The 20,629-nt window shown below is 34.9% G+C and overlaps 1 protein-coding gene across 15 annotated transcripts in view; it reads left to right on the forward strand.

Moving 5' to 3' along the window:
- The window catches only part of LOC134552188 (sodium channel protein type 2 subunit alpha-like), a 50,569-nt gene that overhangs the window by 11,697 nt on the left and 18,243 nt on the right, over window positions 1–20,629 (forward strand). For 6 of the 15 annotated variants that reach the window (XM_063400618.1, XM_063400620.1, XM_063400626.1 and 3 more), the window contains exons 10-16: window positions 10–309; window positions 3,499–3,846; window positions 4,752–4,884; window positions 7,390–7,628; window positions 8,735–8,908; window positions 10,066–10,422; window positions 11,289–11,774. In XM_063400618.1, the coding sequence (XP_063256688.1) occupies window positions 10–309; window positions 3,499–3,846; window positions 4,752–4,884; window positions 7,390–7,628; window positions 8,735–8,908; window positions 10,066–10,422; window positions 11,289–11,774 (2,037 nt within the window). Of the gene's footprint in view, window positions 1–9; window positions 310–3,498; window positions 3,877–4,751; window positions 4,885–7,389; window positions 7,629–8,734; window positions 8,909–10,065; window positions 10,423–11,288; window positions 11,775–20,629 lie in introns of all 15 variants that reach the window. The other 9 variants (XM_063400616.1, XM_063400614.1, XM_063400615.1 and 6 more) reach the window with 6 other exon arrangements.

Genomic DNA, 20,629 nt, shown 5'->3' on the forward strand with positions numbered 1-20,629 from the left:
ACCTGACAGACAACAGCAGCAGTAGCAGCAGCATCAGTTGCATCAAGAGATTTCAGTGGTGTAGGGGGATTAGGAGAACTCTTGGAAAGCTCTTCAGAAGCATCAAAGTTGAGCTCAAAGAGTGCTAAAGAAAGAAGAAACAGAAGGAAGAAAAGAAGACAGAAAGAAATGTCTGAAGCAGAGGACAAAGGAGATATCGATAAGTTCCCCAAGTCTGAGTCAGAAGACAGTATCAGAAGGAAAAGTTTCCGCTTCTCCACAGAAGGAAGTCAACTGACATATGAAAAAAGGCTCACTTCTCCTCACCAGGTACAGCACTCTATTTTACTAAGTCATGTGTGTCCACTCTACTTTTATTTTCACTGATATTACAGGTTTACATATTGGAAGTTATGTAAATGGTAAGTGAAGGAAAAATCAGTGGCAGTACCATTCACAGTGAAAGTTTGAAATGGTTTGACCCATTCTATTAGCAAAGGGATAAAAACAATGTGCCAAGAATACTTACAAACTTAATTAACCCATTTCTGAAAATGTATTTCTGAGGATGTGTCTTTCTGGAGAAAGAAATATCAATATTCATATATATGCATTAATGAACCATATGTTTTCTGTTCTGGATCCATTTCAAAACTATACAAATAAGTGGGGTTTTTAGCATAATGCAACATCAAAATACTCTGCACAGGAAATCCCACATTATCATTAATTTCTATTATTTTCCTCAATTAGTTTCTTTAATGTGAAGATGATGAGAAAAGTATCACTAGTACTGCAGAATAAGGAGAAACTACACAAGGATCTTTTGGGCCTGTATGTGTAATGATTTTGTCATACTCTTCTTTTTCAATAGAAATCCTTTATACATTATGGAAAATCATTGCAATGATAGGGAAAAAAGTAGCTTATGAAGGACCTCTGGAAATCATTTAATCCAAAGTTCTAAGCTCTACTCCCATATATTGAAGGGTCTCTTCTGTCACTTAAGGATATGCCCTTTGTACTTGGCACTGATGAGGCCACACCTTGGATCCTGTGTCCAGTTCTGGGTCCCTCAGTACAAGACAGATATGGAGGTGCTGGAGCAGGTCCAGAGGAGGGCTGGTGAAGGTCTAGAGAGTGGGTTATATGAGGAGAAGCTGAGGAAGCTGAGGGTGTTTGGCCTGGAAAAGAAGAGGTTCATGGGGCACCTTATCACTCTACAACTCTCTGAAAGAAGATTGTGGCCGGGTGGAGGTCAGCCTCTTCTCCCAGGCAACCAGTGACAGGCTAAGAGGAAATAGCCTCAAGACGTGCCAGGGGAATTTCAGTCTTGAAATCAGGAGGTATTTCTTCATGGAAAGGTTTGCAAAAAAATGGATTGGACTACCCAAGGAGCTGGTGGAGTCAGCATCCTTTGAAGTGTTCCGGAAATGACTGGATGTAGCATTTAGTGCTATGGTTTAGTTGACAAGGTGGTGATCAGTCAAAGGTTGGGCCTGGTGATCTTGGATGTCTTTTCCAGCCTAAATCATTCTGTGCTACCTTTGCTTATTTCAAGGCCATACACAGTTATGGCATTTTTAAACAAAAACACTCAAAATGCATCTCTTCAAAATGATACAGTGTGGTCTGAGCCAATAGATAACTTTTACCTATGAACACTACTGAGGTTAGGGATAACTTATTCATTAAAGATGCTCTTGACAATCTTTTTTTGCAGTTGTAACAAAGCTTTGGGGCAAAAGGTGACAGCATACAACTAAAATTTAGGTGCCACAAGAGGGAAAGAATTGCAAACAGTAGAACTGGTAAAGGAAGAGCTCATTTGTTTTGTTAGCCATGAAGAATCTTCCTGGTGAGACAGGGTCCAGAGCATGAAACAGTGAGGCAGAGTGGTAAGGGGAGATAATCTGCACAGTTGGGCCCTGTAAGAGGTTTTATCCTTTGATACCATGTTCCATATGCAGATGAATGATGCAGGTTGCCAGCAAAGTCAAACCCCCCTTTCAGTCCTTACTTTCCGATAGCATGTAGACACATATATTTCTGCCTCTACATGTGTTAAAATTGCAGCCATTTTGGCTTATATCTTTTGTCTCAATGCAGCAGGGACTTGCAGAACAGACATTACTTCTCCCAAATCCCTGAGGGGGCTGATCCAATTAGCTGTGCTCAAATCGTGGTAACACATATAGGAAAGATTGGCCTGCAAATAAAACAAGCAGCCATGGGAACATTCTCTAAAAGAACAACGGTATCGCTGGTAGTCAGATGAAACCCTGGTGAGCATGTCATTTTTGGAAGGACTGTAGGTTGGCCAGATATATTTACAAGAAAATGTAAAAAGGGTTTAGTAATTAGTTTACTGCTTTGTCAGTATTCAGTGTCATATACCATAGAAGCTAGGGTTGTTTTTTTTTTGGATGAAATTATCTTTCAGTATAAGCAAAACGGCACTTTTTCTCCAGCCAAGTTTACATAAATGGGTTAGCAAAATCATTTGGCAGATATTTTTCAAACAACTCAGCCTGAGGCTGACAGCCAGCATAGAAAATATTAGCCCAAACTATTAAAATTTGGTGTAGCTGTAAGAGCAGAAAAAAAAAATACATTTCGTAATGGTAAACACCTGCCAGGCCTTATAACAGGCAGTTCTACCAGTTCAGCACACACATAATGTGTGTGAATTTATATATTTCTGTCTATGCATATACAGAGATACGTATGGGTTGATATTTGTATATATACAGTGTTTGATTTTTCAAAGTATTAACGTAGGTTTATATAATATAGGACAGTTTTCACTTTCACTTTAATTATCCTGGGATCACACCATTGCTATTACACATGATAACTTTCCACCTGCAGAAATAGTGAAAAAGTGACAATAGTCTCAAACCAGGTTTTTGATGAAGCAAGATAAGAAGACTTGTACAAATGCAGAACTGAAGAAGGCTGAATGCCAGGTGACTTTTCTCCACAATTAGTACTCATTTTATTTATTCATGAATGCTGTTAATAAAATATGTAGCGAGGGAGAAGAACACTTCATTAACCATCTTCTACTGTAATTAAAAGATGAATTACCAACAACCACTGATGTATTTTTTTCACTTGTAAGAGAATATCTTTGGGTAACAGTGTCCCTGGTGAATACTTGCTTTGAGCTGCCTGATAACCAAGTGATACCTTCTGGCAGGTGTGTGCAACCTGCTCCCAGAGAGCTATGCCAGTCCATGCCAGTTCAATACACCTTCTCCACTCAGAACTGTTCAATCTGCCTTATGTCTTCTGCACAACATTTCTGCAGTCCTACTACATTACCTTGAAAGAATTTTTCCCCTCTGCTTCAGGGCCCCTGGTGAACACAATTCCCCTAGTGGACATACTTATACTATGGAAGAAAAAAAAGTGACTATCCTTCCTCCAGCACTGTAACTATTCTTTGAAAAGCCAAGAACTTACAACTTTTAATTCTAATGCTGTCTTGTTTGGTTTGTTTAAAATCTTTTACAGTCTTTGTTAAGCATTCGTGGTTCTCTGTTCTCACCAAGGCGCAACAGCAAAACCAGCATTTTCAGTTTCAGAGGTCATGCAAAGGATATAGGATCTGAAAATGACTTTGCTGATGATGAACACAGCACTCTTGAAGACAATGAGAGCAGAAGAGATTCTCTCTTTGTTCCAAATCGACATGGAGAAAGGCGCAACAGCAACATTAGTCAGGCCAGTGTGTCATCTAGAATGATACCAGCCCTTCCAGTAAATGGGAAGATGCACAGCACTGTGGATTGCAATGGAGTAGTTTCCTTGGTTGGAGGACCTTCAACTCTAACTTCACCTACTGGTCAGCTTTTACCAGAGGTAATTGTAGGTCAGCCAGTATTTATTACAGTTTGGTTCAGGCACAGAATTTTCTCTTATTCCTTCCTCATCTCTGCATTTCTTATAATTTCTTAAGAAAGAACTATTAAGAACTATTTGCAATAGTTTCTAAATAAGAGAACATAAAGGAAAAAAAGTCCTCAACCTCCTATGTCTAAGCCTTAGTAAAGTACTATATTCTTCTTGCTTTCAGCAAGAGATCTACATATAGAAAAAAAAGATTAATGGAATTTGACAATTTTTATATAGTTTCACTTCAGCAAAGTAGATACTCAATATATAAATAAGGCTATAGCTTTGAAATATGTACAGGAAAACTCCTATAAAATTAAACAGAAGGTAGTTACTATTCTCATGATAGATATTAGAATTACCCCTTTCTGAATTTTTCTCAAAGACTTTTTTTCTTATACCTTTCATGAGAAAAGTATGTACAATTCCTCTGTACCTTTGAAATTACATAACATTTTAGTCTCAGTTTAAGACTTCTATAAGCTATGATGTTCTTTCAAATAATCAAGTATTTTCCATACATTTATTATTACTAGCACTAGCACTAGCACTGTCACTGTCACTATTACTATCACTATCAAGGAGGTACTGAGCAAAAATTTTGTTCAGCGAGTCATTTAAATGTGAACCACCTTTGGTCCCACATTGTGTTGGTATTGGGTCCTCCAGTGGATTATTTGTAGTACTGTACAAAATTCCCACTGAATTCCTCAATAAAGAAGAAAGAAATCCTGACAAGAACAGAAACATTCAGTGAAAAGCATAGTACATTGCACAAAGCTGATTTGATTATCACTACAATATTTAGGCATTAAATACTGTTAATTGGCTGTTGAAAAGGATGGTCTAATTCCTCAGTATTTCATTTACAGGGCACCACTACAGAAACAGAAATAAGGAAAAGAAGACTGAGTTCATACCAAATTTCCATGGAAATGCTGGAAGAGTCTGCTGCAAGACAAAGAGCAATGAGCATAGCCAGCATACTTACAAATACAATGGAAGGTATCTGTGCATTTTATCTGACAGGCAGTTCATTGAAGTTCTGCTAACTTCATGTACAGAGAAATCATTGACATAATTTCCTTTGTAAATGTAAAACTGGTCAGGTGGAGTCTGTGAACATCAGATACAAAAGGCTTTTGAGCATTTCTAAGGTCATTTACACAATCTGAATGCTTAACCATGTTTCATGACGCCTTCCAAAATAATGCTCTACTGAGTGGACTAACAGAGAGAAAATAATGGTAGCTAGGGGATTGCCAGAGTCTCAAACAGAAAATATAGGGATTTTTTTTTTTTTTGATTAGACACCAGCAGGAAAAATCAATTAAGATAACCCAGGAATTGCCACAATAAAGGTGATGTGCTAGAACAGCCATTTGCCTTAGGCTTTAAATCCAAGGATAAACAGTAGGAAATTGGAGTGAAAAATATGAAGGAAAAAACCCAAATGTAATCAACCCATGCCAATGGCCACAAAGTGTCTTAAGTATTTCTTAAATTTTTGTAGTTATCAAAGATAAAAAGATATTGGATTTTCTGTGTGAAAAAGCATACTTTTGGGATTTTTTTTTATTTAATGGAAAATTAGTATGCTCACTCTCCATACATGTGCCATTAAAGTAATTTTATAAGCTTGAAGGATCTATCTACTGGATAGTGATAATATTAACAGTGAAATGTGGCAGGTGTTATAGTCAGACCAACCTTGCAGATTCAACATATATTCTAAAAAGACAAGAAATTACCACGAAACTTTACAGTGTTACTAAGCCAGCCTTGAAATATAATTTTAAATTGAGTTCTGAAGCCCTTTGCTCTGAGATAAACTGTAGTGAGAAATAAAAGCCTTGTATGACCTATTTTCTTCTAAAGAAAATTGTTCTCACAAACATCTATCTTTACGAGTATGTCTTCCTACTTTAATGCAAGTGTGCTCTCTTGGTACCTCTTAAATCTTGGTTCTCCTCTCTGTAAACAGGATATCTCTTCAGAAAGGGCAGCATTCTTCCTTCAGTTAAACAGTTAGTCCTTCCAGTCTCCTGATCAGAAAAAAACATGTCAATGTAAACAAAATTTTCCTGATAGTTCACCTCCTTACCCACGTCTGGTTCCCACCATTTCAGAAATTGCTGTGTGCAGCAACAGAGTCTGTGCCAGCTCAGCATCCAGGATGAGTGGTCACTTTTGTCCAAGGACAGTCATATTCTGCCTTTCAGCATTCTGAGTTGCATGTTCAGAAATGTGATTATACCACCCAAACCATATATTCCTTCAGCAGTACTGTCTTTGTTATGGTTCATAAATACTATAGAAAGCTTTAGCTACTTATGATATCCTTTTCTGCCTGGAGAACTTGTTTGTTTCAGTAGTTTGAAAGCTTTTAACTTCCAGTAATTCCACCCATATAGGACAATATTAGAGGCGGAGATCAATCCACTATCTTCAAAGTATATATTTTTGCAGTAAATCTTTATTAGCATATCTCTGAAACAGCTATTGCAGCAAAATCATCCATAAGTGTCATGATGATGGAGATCTCTCTGTGCTCTAAGGGATGCCTGAAAAATGGGAAATTCTGACTTAGGTTGATGTCACTACACAGAAATTTAATCAAAACTGCTGTGGACATTTCTTACATATTTTGTATCTAAGTATTTCTCACTTGAGCAATCAACAGTCTTCCTTCTACACTGTCAGCAAACATCCCATTGCATTAGATGTTCATCCTTGTTATTATTAACTTAGACAAAGTTACTATTCTTCTGTAACTTTGACAATATTGACAGTGAAATGAAAGAAAAAATACTTTCCAAAGATTCTAATTGAGAGCGGTTGCTAAACAGTTGTTTTGCTAATACAGATATATTTTGTTCTGTTTCTTAGTCAATAGACACTGCAACTGTACAAGACATTTAAAAACAAATTAAATTATAATTTAAAAATAAGAAATCAGGTATGCAATATATTAAAAAATATCAAAAAAGAAATTAAAGGTATGCACTCCAAATCATTTCTCTGATATTGTAGTGTTTCGGTGTAGTAGCAAATATAACCCTTTGAGTATCTCAATTTAAAATATGTACTCATGATACATATCCAAAAAATGTGAATCCTTTATGAAGCTTGTCCCATTTATATAGAGTAGGTCAGTGACAAGTGAGTCATGTTGACTTTTAATACCTGAAATTAAGATATCTGCTGTAGGCAAGTCAAGTAACTTAAACTAAATGTCTAGATTCTCCCTACTGTTCTGGGAAAGACGAACACATTTCTCCCGTTGGACAGTTGTCTCAGATGATTTACTCTTTAGTGAATGGACTTCATTGTCCACTGGTGGTAGAGGATCTTAATTAAAATCTTATTTTAAGGTGGATAAACATGGGTGAGGGAAATCACAAGTTAGTGAAAGCAGTTTATTTGATTGATATAACCGTCTTCCATCTTTTAAACAAAAACTTCTAGAAGATCCATTTATAATATTCTTTTTTTTCTACTTCATTTCAGAGCTTGAAGAATCCAGACAGAAATGCCCACCATGCTGGTACAGATTTGCAAATACTTTCTTGATCTGGGATTGCTGGAGTCCATGGTTAAAAGTAAAGCACGTCGTCAATTTAGTTGTGATGGATCCATTTGTTGATCTTGCTATAACTATTTGCATTGTTTTAAACACCTTGTTTATGGCCATGGAACATTACCCAATGACAGATCAGTTTAGCAGTGTCCTTTCCGTGGGCAACCTGGTAAGTAGTTTGTCATGCACTACTTGATGTAAACATACCCTTTTCTAAAAGAAGAAACTTATAAATCGATTGTATTTGTTTAAATCTATTCCAGAATGTCTTTTTATAATCAGTTTAGAAATGGTATATATGACTTTCACAGGTGAAGAGATTTTTTTTACTGGAATCTTTATCTTCCATGAACATATTTTTTTAACTACTATAATGAAATAACTGAATATGTATAGAAGTGCAGTCTTCACTGGAATGCCAGATTTCTTGACATCTACCTTGAGTTTTTTTCTTTGAAATGTTAAGGTAGATTATGCTATTTTTACCATGCTACTGATGTAACATCACAGAAAATGTTTTTCTTCTGTACAAAATTGATAAAATATTCAAAGTCAGAATTTCTCTTGGATTATTTTTCAATTACACTACAGTGAAAATACTTATACAAAAAAGGCATGATCCCAAACTTTTTGTTGTGCTGCACAAGCCACTGATCACTACACAGTGCAAGAGTGTGTTGAGGTAAATTCTGGACTTAAAAACACTAAGATGCTAATTTCACATTTGGCACTTGAAGATATTTAGAATAACATTATCATACTGAAGTTCATTTTCCTAAAAGGAAATAGCTGTCCCACAACATGGTAACTATGTGTGAAACCTCTACAGTCTTACAAAAAGCATGGTAGAAGAAACTCCTGTCTACAAGAAAGACTTTAGAGAGTCTGCAGTTAGACAGTCTGACATTAGAAACTGTCATCTTTTTAGACAACCTAGGAAAAAACTTGCTGTCAAGTCTTCTTACTGGAACCATCCTCATCAAAGAGGACTTAAAACACCAGGTCACATCATCATCTGCTGGATGAATAGTCCAGCACATACCAGTGAGCTGAAATGCTGACTGGTCAATAGCTTTCTATATGTTTATCAAACCTCTGTCCTACTATATATTTTGATTTAGTTACTTGTTTCTTGTGTTTAGAAATATTTAAATGCCATTTGGAGACTAGCAATCAGGGTTTTTTTACAGTAACAGGTAAGAGAACTCACTGGATTAAAAAAAATTTCCACAGGTATATAAATTTCTCATAACCATTCATTACATTTTGTTTTAGGTATTCACTGGGATATTTACAGCAGAAATGGTACTAAAGATTATTGCCATGGACCCTTACTATTATTTCCAAGAGGGCTGGAATATTTTTGATGGTATTATCGTTAGCCTTAGTTTAATGGAGCTTGGTCTTGCAAATGTTGAAGGATTATCTGTTCTTCGGTCATTCAGATTGGTAAATACCTTGATAATTAAATCTTTGCATGCAATTATCTCACTCAAAAAATATAAGTGCTAGTACCTCTAATAATTATCATATTTTGTAAATACATATTACATACTTCAATGACTCACATTATTTTTCATATGTACCTAATTTGCAAACCATGTATGGTAAGTACAAATTTAAGGTGTTTGATACCTCTTAGTATCAAATTATCCTACTGATCTTCTATCCAACTCATATCTTTTGCCAACATAACACTAACTACTCCCTTTTAAGAATTTTCTGAATCTTTACACTGATTTTGTTAAGAATACTAAAAGCTAAAATCTGTGAAAACATACATATTATCACCAGCACAAAGAATCATAGTATTTTTCTTCTTTATATTGTGAACATTTCTTTGTGTTACTTGTAAAGAACTTAAGCAGATCCTCTCTTCACATTTATTTTAACGGGCACCAAAACCAAACTTTTAGTCACTCCATGACATGTAGCAATTCGTATTGCACACAAACTAGTTTATATATATGTTTACTAGAGGCACAAGATTAATAATTTTAAAGTCTTTATTACCAGTAGTTACCATATTACTTGAAAAGCTTATCTCCTAATACATAGAGTAGGAAGAAGTGACTTATTTAGCACTACTTGCAGTGGTACCCAGCTTCACATAACATAATAGTTTGGGTAATGAATATTATTTTTAAGTTAGTGTTTACAATTTGAATGGACATTGCAATGTCTGCATCAAGATTTTGCTTAAAACATTTGCTGCTATCTAAGCATGCAACGCTTAATGTTGTGTTGAGGGAAATGTGGAACCAAGCCAGCAAAGAGGGTATGACAGTGATGAAAAGAGTAGAAACTTCTAACATGTCTTTAAGAATTGCTCAGGAATCATCTGTAAGTGGATGTTAAAAATAAATGTCATACAAACACAAATTATGGCTTCTTTTCATATGTGCATCACTGAAATGAAATTATAAACAATGCATTTTTGAAAAATACTCCATGTTCCCTGCTTTACCTTAAAATAATAATGTGGAAAAGATTAATAATGAAGAAAAAATTCATCTACAGAAACTGGTATGCTCTGGTAAACAACTTGGACCTAGTTTCTATTTTCTAACTCACACTAATGGTTTATCTGTGTTTTTGTTTTGCAGCTTCGAGTTTTCAAATTGGCAAAATCTTGGCCAACCCTAAATATGCTGATCAAGATTATTGGCAACTCCGTGGGGGCTCTGGGGAACCTGACCCTGGTGCTGGCCATCATTGTGTTCATTTTTGCTGTGGTTGGGATGCAGCTGTTTGGGAAAAGCTACAAGGAATGTGTCTGCAAGATCTCCAGTGACTGTGAACTTCCTCGCTGGCACATGCATGACTTCTTCCACTCTTTCCTGATTGTATTCCGAGTGCTGTGTGGAGAATGGATAGAAACCATGTGGGACTGCATGGAGGTTGCAGGCCAAACCATGTGCCTTATTGTTTTCATGCTGGTCATGGTGATTGGAAACCTAGTGGTATGTGATGAGTATTTTTTAACATTAACTCTGATGCAGATGTGCAGGACTTAGAGCTAAGCAATGAAAATGTTTGTCGTCCTTCTGGTTAGAATTAAAGAAATAATCTGAATGTGCTAAATTTGGGGTAAAACATATGAAGATTCTCTTCTCCTCTTTTTCATACATTTCTATACACTGAAGTACTCTTACAAAGGGTACAAGCATTTAGAGGGAAAATAAAATGTCAAATCCAACATCCTATCATGGGAGTGCTGCAGCTAATTTAGAGGTGCTGTTTAATTTTTAGTACTGAACTTTTTAGATTGTTTGCGTGTGAAAAACAAAAATGAAACCCAGAGTGATTTGCCATCCAGCTTATAAAGGTGTTAAAAAGCTTCTAACTCAAGGTTGTACAAGAAACCTTTATAGAAAAGTTTAAATTCTAGCTGACAAGTTAAAATGCAAAATTTCAATTAGAAAATATTGAATTGATGAGCACTTCCTAGAAGTGTTATAAAAGTGATGCATTTACACTTTAAGTTTCTCTTATTGCTAAAATTTGCAGTCAAAATTTCCCATCAAAATTCTCTTCCTTTCGTGATAATTTTAACATGATTTAAATTTTTATAAAATAGAATTCAAAATGTTTGTATCTTAGCCTGACCTTGCAATCTTGACATTTTACCAGCAAAAATGTGCAGAGCCTCAGAAAGTTATTTATGATCCACAACCTGCTCTACTGGTTTTTTTTTAGAGTCATAGAATCATTTACATTGGAAAAGGCCTTTGAAATCATCAAGTACAACTGTTAACCTAGCACTGCCAAATTTAACACTTCTGATATGATTGTATTTACTATTCTGCTGTATTCTCTCATCTTGTAGGTACTGAACCTATTTCTGGCCTTGCTGCTGAGCTCCTTTAGTTCAGACAACCTTGCTGCTACAGACGATGATAATGAAATGAACAATCTCCAGATTGCTGTGGCAAGGATTCAGAAAGGCATCGATTATGTTAAAAAAACGATACGGGAGTTCGTCCGAAAAGCCTTCGTTAGAAAGCAGAAATCTTTAGAGGAAATCAAAGCACTTGAAGAGCTAAACAACAAGAAAGACAGCTGCATTTCCAATCACACTGCCATTGAAATAAGCAAAGATCTGAATTATCTTAAAGACGGGAATGGAACCACCAGTGGTGTAGGCACAGGCAGCAGTGTGGAAAAATATGTAATTGATGAAAATGATTACATGTCATTCATAAACAACCCAGGCCTCACTGTGACAGTGCCCATTGCACTTGGAGAATCAGATTTTGAAAATTTAAATACAGAAGAATTTAGCAGTGAATCTGATATGGAAGAAAGCAAACAGGTAGGATTTTTCACATCCTATTAAATTGTAGTCATACATTTACATGTTTTAATTACATATTTAGAATTTTTTAAAAAGTGAGACATTCCATGTAAATATATTTTAAGTTTTAGAATTTTACGTATTGCCATTCAAGAAAAAACATATATGGTATAGTAGAGGATCCTTATATTTACAATTTTAGTATTTTGTTTATTAAAAATTGGAATATATTTGATTTTAAATCTGATTATTTCTTTCACAGTTTTATGAGGTTTTAGGACTAGTAAACACATGATAAAGCATTCTTTCTGTAGTAACTGTGATAAGATATGTGAAATAAGGGTAGAAAGCCAAGGAATAATTAAGGAGCTTTGCATACCAAAGCAAACATAAGTGAAGAAAAAATATTTATTTCAATATTTAGGGCAGTTATAAAAATTTACCCTGAGACATCACAAATCAGTAATGTATTCTAGATTACCTAAAACATTTTGCCAGTAATATTTATACAGTGTTTGGGTTCAGAGACTATGGCTGGCTGAAATAATAATCTAGGTACTGATGAATGTCATGGTAAAGCAGCAGGTCAAGTTATCCTGGAGAGGAGAATGACCCTGTGATATGGATACATGCAGAAACAGCCTACTTGAAGGCTTTATGCTGTTGTTATTGTGCAAAGTGACAGGAGTTTGTCTATAAATCCAATGCCGTGTGTTTCAAAATTTCCGTGGCTCAAATACAAGAAGTGATCATGAATAGGTGCTAATGGAACTTAAGGAAAACTTTGTATATTGGGATAGTGATCAATGACAAGCTAATAAATGCATTAGCAGAATCTAATTATATTCAGTGCCAATAGAAATTTAGGAACTGTGAGGTTTAAGGGATCAAGGACTATGGACAAGTTTGTTTTCAATTAGATTGGAAGCTGTGATGGTATGTAATAACTTATTAATCCAAAAGGGTTTGTTTACCATGAAGAAGGCTCTCCTATAAAGAAGCCCTGCATTCTTGATTTTACCATAGCTGTGTATCTGGCATATTTGCAGTAATGATGTATTCCTCAGCAATATCAAACTACACCACATTACGTTAATCCATAGCAATCCAGGTAATCATGGTATGGGGGTTTTGCTAGAGACCATCAAGAGTGTGTGGATTTGCAGCTGCAAAAAATGCTGCTCTATGTAACAATTGTAAGATGAAGAGCAAGATATTCTGAGTTGCTCAGTTATGAGACAGTTTCAATGCAGATGTGTAAGATAGTATAGCAGTAGTGCTTATCCATGTAAATTTAGAATATAAGGGATACAGGAAGTGTAAAGCAGTGTGAATTAGGAGATCAACTAGTATTAAAAAACTCCCAAAACACTCAGAATGATTCTGGGTCTGAGAGTTAAGTATTTTTCATATACCCTGATCTAAAAAAAGTTGGTTTTCATTTCCAATGAACCTTTAGCAAAGTGTTCTATGTTCTTTCACATATTCTGATGTTTTTCACTATGTTTTTTCTGTTGTCCTTGTGGCTAACTTTGATAAATACAATTATGAGTGCCTTCCTATTAACTCCATCAAGTTACAAGCCTAAAAATTTCCTGAATATGTTACTTTTTAAAAGGTTTGTGCTATACATTAGGAGGTTGGGGGCGCTGTGCAGATACTGAATTTGTGGTTACATGACATATTAGCCTCCGCACTAAAGGAACGTGGGAAGTTCCCATCCACACCTGGCTAGTGATCCCCTGGTGGTCTTTGCCACTTTTCCTGCCCCAGAGAAGGCCTAGGTATTATTGGTTTATCTCTCCTGTAAGGTAGATTGAATGGCTCAGTTAACAATTTACTGCCGTATATTCTATCAGAACAGCTGAGGAAAAAAATAAATGCAATGCAAAGGCAGAAACTCCTCTGCTTTCCAGGTGAATATGTGATGTATGTACACCCCAAGAAAATGAAGTAAAAGCCCTTCTTGATGTGCTGACAAGTTCTGAATACCAATTTCAAGGTGACTTTCACAAGTCAATTGTTCTGTTCAAACCCAACTTTGCTTTCAGGCATCATGCCTTATCTTCTAAGGCCATCCTGAAGTATCTGGACAGTAATAAATCAAAAGGGATTTTGTCCTTTTTTAAATGGGCTGGTATCTATATGTTTTCAGAAACCAATTAATAAGCAATTTGACAGTGAACATTTCAGGCAGCTGTGGGAAATCCAGCAGTAAATGATGGATGGTATTTATATTAAAAAATGGTGGAGAAATTTTCAATGGGGTAAGATAGGTTTAAGATTTTCATGCTGCTTCAGTATTTTTGTAGACTGTAGTCAACACCACTGGGACACTGGAGCAATAATACTTCCATCAAGTTCTGCTCACACACAACTGTTTGTTGTTTAACTGTCTGACATGTATTCATACAGTGCAAGTGTGCATATTGTGAACAGCATCTAATCAGACAGTATCCTGAAAATTGTGAATTCCATATTAATTTCACTTTGTGCTCTGGATTCCTTATTCTGTTCCTTCTGGATGATTCCTATGGAAAGAATAAAGTGGGGTTATTTGATTATGTGTATAAAAATCCACTGGCTTTTGGATTTAGGAACAGAAGTTCTGGCATGTGGCAGGAATTTGTGAAGTTTCCCAATCTTCTCCTACCAAGTCAACAACACTGTTGAGTCTTTTGCTGCCTTCTGACCATTTTTTAAGGAAGACAAAGAGTACACTGGTGCAGTGTTTAAGTTACCTCTCTAGAACAGTACACCATCACTTGCTTTGTTTTGCCTCTCAAGGGGTCCCACTGAGAAAACATTCCTGCTAGAAGGCCTGGTCTGCAAAAGGAGGGGTAAGAGATGGGTCAGAACTTTCCCTGCTGTAACTGTGGCAGTATTTAGCCCTTAAGATACACTGAGGAGGTATCCCCTGTAATAACATTTGATCTCACCACAGAGCTGTGGGAAGCTCAATCTGCAGAGGAACTGTAAAATGAATCTTTTTTTTTTTTTTTCTGGTGTCTTACTGACTGTCACTGATGGTAAGAGCAGAATGATTATTTGAAGTCTGTCATGCTAGAAGTGGGGCATAGCCTGTGTCTCCCTAAGGAATATACCAGGAGCAGGTACTTACTACAGACATTGTAATTGTGGGTGAGTGAGGAACAAATTGTAATATTTCCTATTTTTTTATCAGCTATACTATAGTAGAAAATAACTCTAGCCATCAAGCTTCTTTTGGAAGGCTAGCACTTTTTTTTTTTCCCCCACACTTTCATGGAAACATTTTTTAATTAATTTGCTAGTTAATAACTTCTGAAATCTGCCAGAACCTCTTCTGGAACCTGGTTGCAAATTCCAGTACTAAACAAGATCTTTCTAATACATATCACTAAAAATTTGGATGAAACAGAATGATAACATTTATTAGATTATAAAGTTACTCACTTCTTTAGAGTAATAATTGGCTGAAAGTACCTGCAAGAAGTGAACATTTCATTGATACTTTGAAGGCAGATTTTTTTAATAATCAGAAAAGAGAGTGCAATACCCAGTGAGATAACCATCAGAAAAGAAACAGATTTCTGCTCTGAAAAAAAAAGATACTCAAGATCACTAACTTTGAAGATAAAAAAAATTAGAAATAGCTGAAGGGGATAATTTGGTGGGTTTTAACATCAGCATGTTGATGCTGTTTCTGTTGGGAAATGAGTAACTATGTTAAGCCTATCAAACATAAGATGCCTAACTATAGTATGTTATATATCACTTAACAACTGCTCATTATAGCTGACTGATAATTTTATAAATATAGTTTTGCATTTCAACATGGGAAAATAATTTCAAATATAATTCTCAGCTATGGAAAAGTTATTTTACAACTAAAGAAATACATATACCTACAGGCCTCGGTCATTCAAAATTCCAAAAATCTTTCTATCTACAGTGTATGTACAGTAAATACAAATTCAGATTGGAAAACTAAGACTACTCAATTTGTTTTGATGATCACAACAGATGATTTTGATAAAATGAAGAATATCCTTCATCATTGAATCTACTGAATTTTAAAAACAATTAATAAATTCAGTTTTCTGATTGGCTTCATCCGGTCCTTTGTGTCTCGATGAAGTGAAAAAACTGAGAACAGAATTAATGCATTCCCAAAGATAAGCATTTTCATTGGGCTCCAATAAATTTCTTAGCCAAAACAGATTCAGCAGGATTTCATCAGTTTGTTTGATAATTTTTTTATCATGTTTAAAATGTCTAACAATCTAACTCTTTTTTCTAAAACTGACCAGTTCTCAGACAGAATCTTCAGAAGTGACAAATTATTTAAGTTATGAACTAGCTGTGGTTAATGATTTAAACCATAGGGATACACTGATCAGACTCCACTGTACAGACACTGATGCAATCCTCTTTTGAAACAATGAGATAAAGATTATAGATTCACAAGTGTATAGCATACTAAATCTAAACGACAAACTTACACAATGTGATAATTCATCACATTTAAGTTGAAGAGAAATTAAAGATGTTTATTTTCATTAAGATCTAGGAGTTCTACCATTATTAGAGGATGAAGGAGGAAAAGGAAAGCATACACCTTCAAAGTATTTTGCTTCCTGTATGTACATATTTTTCAAATAAAAGAGATAATCACGTAGTCAGTTAAACAAAGACTAGGACATGAAATACAGAAACAAAACCCTTAAAATTTTAATTAATAACCATTAAGGACTATATAAATACAGGAATAGTTTCCAGATCTGCTAACCTTGTCTTTGTTAATTTTATTCATTCCATTTTTATTTATGAATCACAATTTTTGTGCACAGTTTACTAATTCTAGCTTCTATATTTCTAATTTCTCTAAAATAAACTAACAAGTTCTGTAGAAAAGTTTGTTGAACATTTCAGGTGGTGTGTATTTCCCTTTTTCCAGCTAATAATAAAATATTTAATAATTATGTTTTAATTGTGTTAAAGCCATGTTTGAATTAGAGATTCCAAAAAGAGAAAAACTAGTGGTCCTTGTCTTGAACTTCACTACCTACCATTCTTACTTCTCACAGGGGTAAAACCAAGCTGGAGCAATCAAGAATGCAGCTCTGGTGCTTTTTAACCAGGTAGAGCAACGTGTCACCACTTTCACACAGGTTACCTAAGCAAGTTATACATATATATGTATATATATATATAATCACTTTTAATGGATTTTGACTGGCCTGCATGCTATTCAGCTATGTACCTCCCCTATCCATTGCAAGAGTAGAAACATGCACAGCTGCTCTCTGCTGAGTCATGGGACTCACATCACAGCATGGTCAGGTGGGATTGGCAAACCCAATATACTTTTTTAACTCTGCTAATGGTTTTTCTGAATATTTAAATACAGTATTTAGCAATAACTGCATGCTCTTCAGGTTTTGAAGTACAGATCATAAAAGTACTGGAATGTTTTATGCTAAAGAAGCTAAAGAAAAAGGGAGCATGCATAGTTTTTAAAAAATAAAAACAACCCTTTTTGATTCAGCCCTTATAAATGTAAATATTTAATGAAATGTGTTAAGTGATTTTGAAATAATTACTGCCATGAGTTCAACTCCTTAATGAATAACATCTGAATTACTGCAGTAGCTACTGGTGTAAAAATTACAGTTATACTTCTAAATGTACAATGCACTGTAATGCAGATCTTCAAGATGCTACAAACTACACTCTATACTCATTTGGACAGTGCATATCTTGAGTTTTATAAACTGGAAGCAAACCAAACAGTTTCATAATTGCTAAATGAGACTTAGCAAATAACTCTCCTTAAAGAGCCCTCAAAAGTGAAACATTTTACAACTTCTCTTTTCTTAAACTCCTTCATAAATAGTGGTGTTTGGAATGTGTTTCGCAATAGCATTCCGTAAATGAGTTGGCATAAATTATTTGTGTAAATTAGAAAGACTGTGGAGTAGTCAACATCATTTTTATGAAATCGCACATATATCTATTTATCCTATCTAGTTTTCATTGTAGGCAAACATGCCCTCCATCGATGAGTAATTGGCAGAGCCTTCAGGTATACCAACAGCAATAATGGCACAGGAGTCAAAGTTACATGAGTCTAAGGAGGTTAAATTATTCTAGTAAAACTAGGCAGCAAAATTTGAAGGGGATTGAGATTTCAGTCCTGTAGCAGGATTGAAAGCTGTTTCCTTCTGGCAGAGTTTCACTGGATTCAAAAGAATCAGGAAGTGGTTCATTTTATACCCTTGATTATAGTGGGGCATGATCTACCTATATTAAATTGTGGTCTAAATTGTCCAGAGATGCAAAAAAAATTAATATCGATAGGTATTCTGAAAATTCTCAGATTTTAATGAATAAATTTCAAACCAAGATATGCTTGAAATGCCAAATAAAACTCTAAGGAGATTTTAAAATTACATTCTTAACATCATATAAAAGTCAAATATCATAAGATCTGAGATTTAAAGTCAGTTTAGAATCACTTTGGAATCATCAATGTCTATTATTTTCTATTTTTTCTCTCAATTACAGTGCAGCTTTCAAGACTGAAAGGATAAAAACACATGGCTGAATTACTAAAGGCAATTTGTAATGGCTGAATCCTTTTATTTTATTGTCACTTGAATCATGAAGCCGTTTGTAAAGCTTAAAACTTCAGCAGCCTGCTCTTGCTCTTATTGAAATCTAGAATAGAATCAAATGAGAGCAAGACCGGGTCTTAAGTGAATGCATTTCCTTGTAAACGGGCACATTAACACGCTGTTGGTCAAAGCTTGTTTTAATGATCGAAGCTGTTGATAAGAGATGCACTGCTCTGAAAGAACATTATGGAGGCTGATTATACATACATTAACCAAGTATTTGGGTGGGTGATGAAGCATTTTTTCTTTTCTGTCCTACACAATATATTTATGATACTGTTTTCAGAAAAATATAATCCCACTGAGGTAGTGTGATTGTTTCTTTTATTTTTGTGTGTGATTTCCACAGTATTGCTCAGGCTTCTGCTCTAGTCAAGCATGTTGTTTTGCTGATTCAGGCCTTGAGAATGCTGCATCATAAGCAATTGCTTTCAAATGTTTCCTCACAGAGGAAAATGTGATATCATTGAAGATGCAAATAAATATTTACAGGGCATGGTGTCTTCTAGAGGTTGATAATCACATTTATGAGCTGATAAGAAGATTGTGCTAATCCATTGTGTATCTCGAGCTTTCTATTAGTTTTATTAGCTTTATTGCTATAAAGAATATCATTAATGTCACCTTATTTAAAATGTATTGGTTCTTTCCTGATTTAGGGTCTTGAAGCAAAGAAGAGGAGTTTTATTAAGTAATGAGGTTTTTCTCTTAATAATGCAGTTGTTCAAGATTATATGAAAGATAATGAAGAGAATGCTTTGTGTGAAAATTACTGAAAAGAATTACAGTAGTTTTTGTTTGTACTGCTTATAAATTGCACTTCTGTCACTTGGCTTTTAGCAACTATGCTGACAGAACTATCTGCAGCAGAGTTTACACAGGAAGATGCAGTTAAAATTTTTATTGCCTTTTAATTTGCGCTCAGGTTTATAATGGATGCTTACCATGAACCTTTATCTTGCTACTATTAAGTCAGTAATTTATTTAATAATGATAGATTAGGCGATGAATTAGTTTTACTTTTCCTAAGTTGAATGTGACAGAAAATCATTTTTACAATATTTGGGTTTTATTTAATGAAGAAACTGCCTATCATTTCATTGGAAGGTTTCTTATTTCTTGGTATTTCAATGATATATAATAAGAGAGTTAAATCACAAGTATTATTTTTAAAAGAGAGACAGCCTTATATGTGGATAATAAGGTGGTGTGCTAATAATATTTAATATAGTGTACATTACTGGGTATTTTGGTTGTAAATGTAACAGAGAAAGTGAAATTTAAAATAGTCTCTCAATGAGATACACAGTATTTTATCTCAGACTCACAGATTTACATGACCAGTAATAAAATTTTTCCATTTAGAGGCAACATGGCTGTAACTATTTTACATATATAAGTTTTGGAAATCATAGATGAAGTATGAGAAGTGAAACACGATATTTTTGTCACAATGCAGTAACAACCATGGGACCTGAGGTCTGAGAGACCCTATATTGACTACATGTTGTGTGTACAAAAGGCAGCTCCTTGAAAATTATGACTGAAATAATCCATCATTCAACATGATTTTTGTTTAAAATTTCATTCATATGATATAAAAGTTAAATATGAGGAAATTGTTCCTTACAAAGCTCTATTAAGATATATGTGCCACTTCATTTCTGGCAGAAAAAGCCCTTCACTGCCAACACATTTTCCTGAAGAGACTGGGTTTCAACTGAAGAGTTAAATAACTAGTTTTAATTTTCAGCAGTGTCTCTGAAGAAGACGACAATACATGGAAGTGCCTCTTTCAAGAAACAAGTTACTATTTATTATTTGTTGCAAAAATCTGAACAGTAGGGTTTTTTTCTATTCCAAAAATCTATCTTGAAAACTAAATGTGAAAAGTAGTTATTAAGCACTCTCTCAACAAAATTGTATAGAAAGGTCTTCATACTTTCTAAACATGACCTTCCTCCAAAAATCAAAAGACATGATCAGTTCTGCTTAGCTAAAAGCACAAATCTGCTCAGTGCTGGAATGCCCTTTTGTTACATCAGTACCTGTACAATTTAAAGTATTTAAGTGAGTGGTGTATTCTTCATCCCTTGTGAAACTTTTATGTACAAAAATGCAATTCCTCAAACTCCTATGTGTGATAAATCAGAATAATTTCATTGCCATGATTTCTGTAATGTTGCTTTCTGATTACAAGCCTTATTTCACAGT

The sequence above is a fragment of the Prinia subflava genome, chromosome 6, assembly GCF_021018805.1.
Source record: "Prinia subflava isolate CZ2003 ecotype Zambia chromosome 6, Cam_Psub_1.2, whole genome shotgun sequence".
Lineage (NCBI taxonomy): Eukaryota > Metazoa > Chordata > Aves > Passeriformes > Cisticolidae > Prinia > Prinia subflava.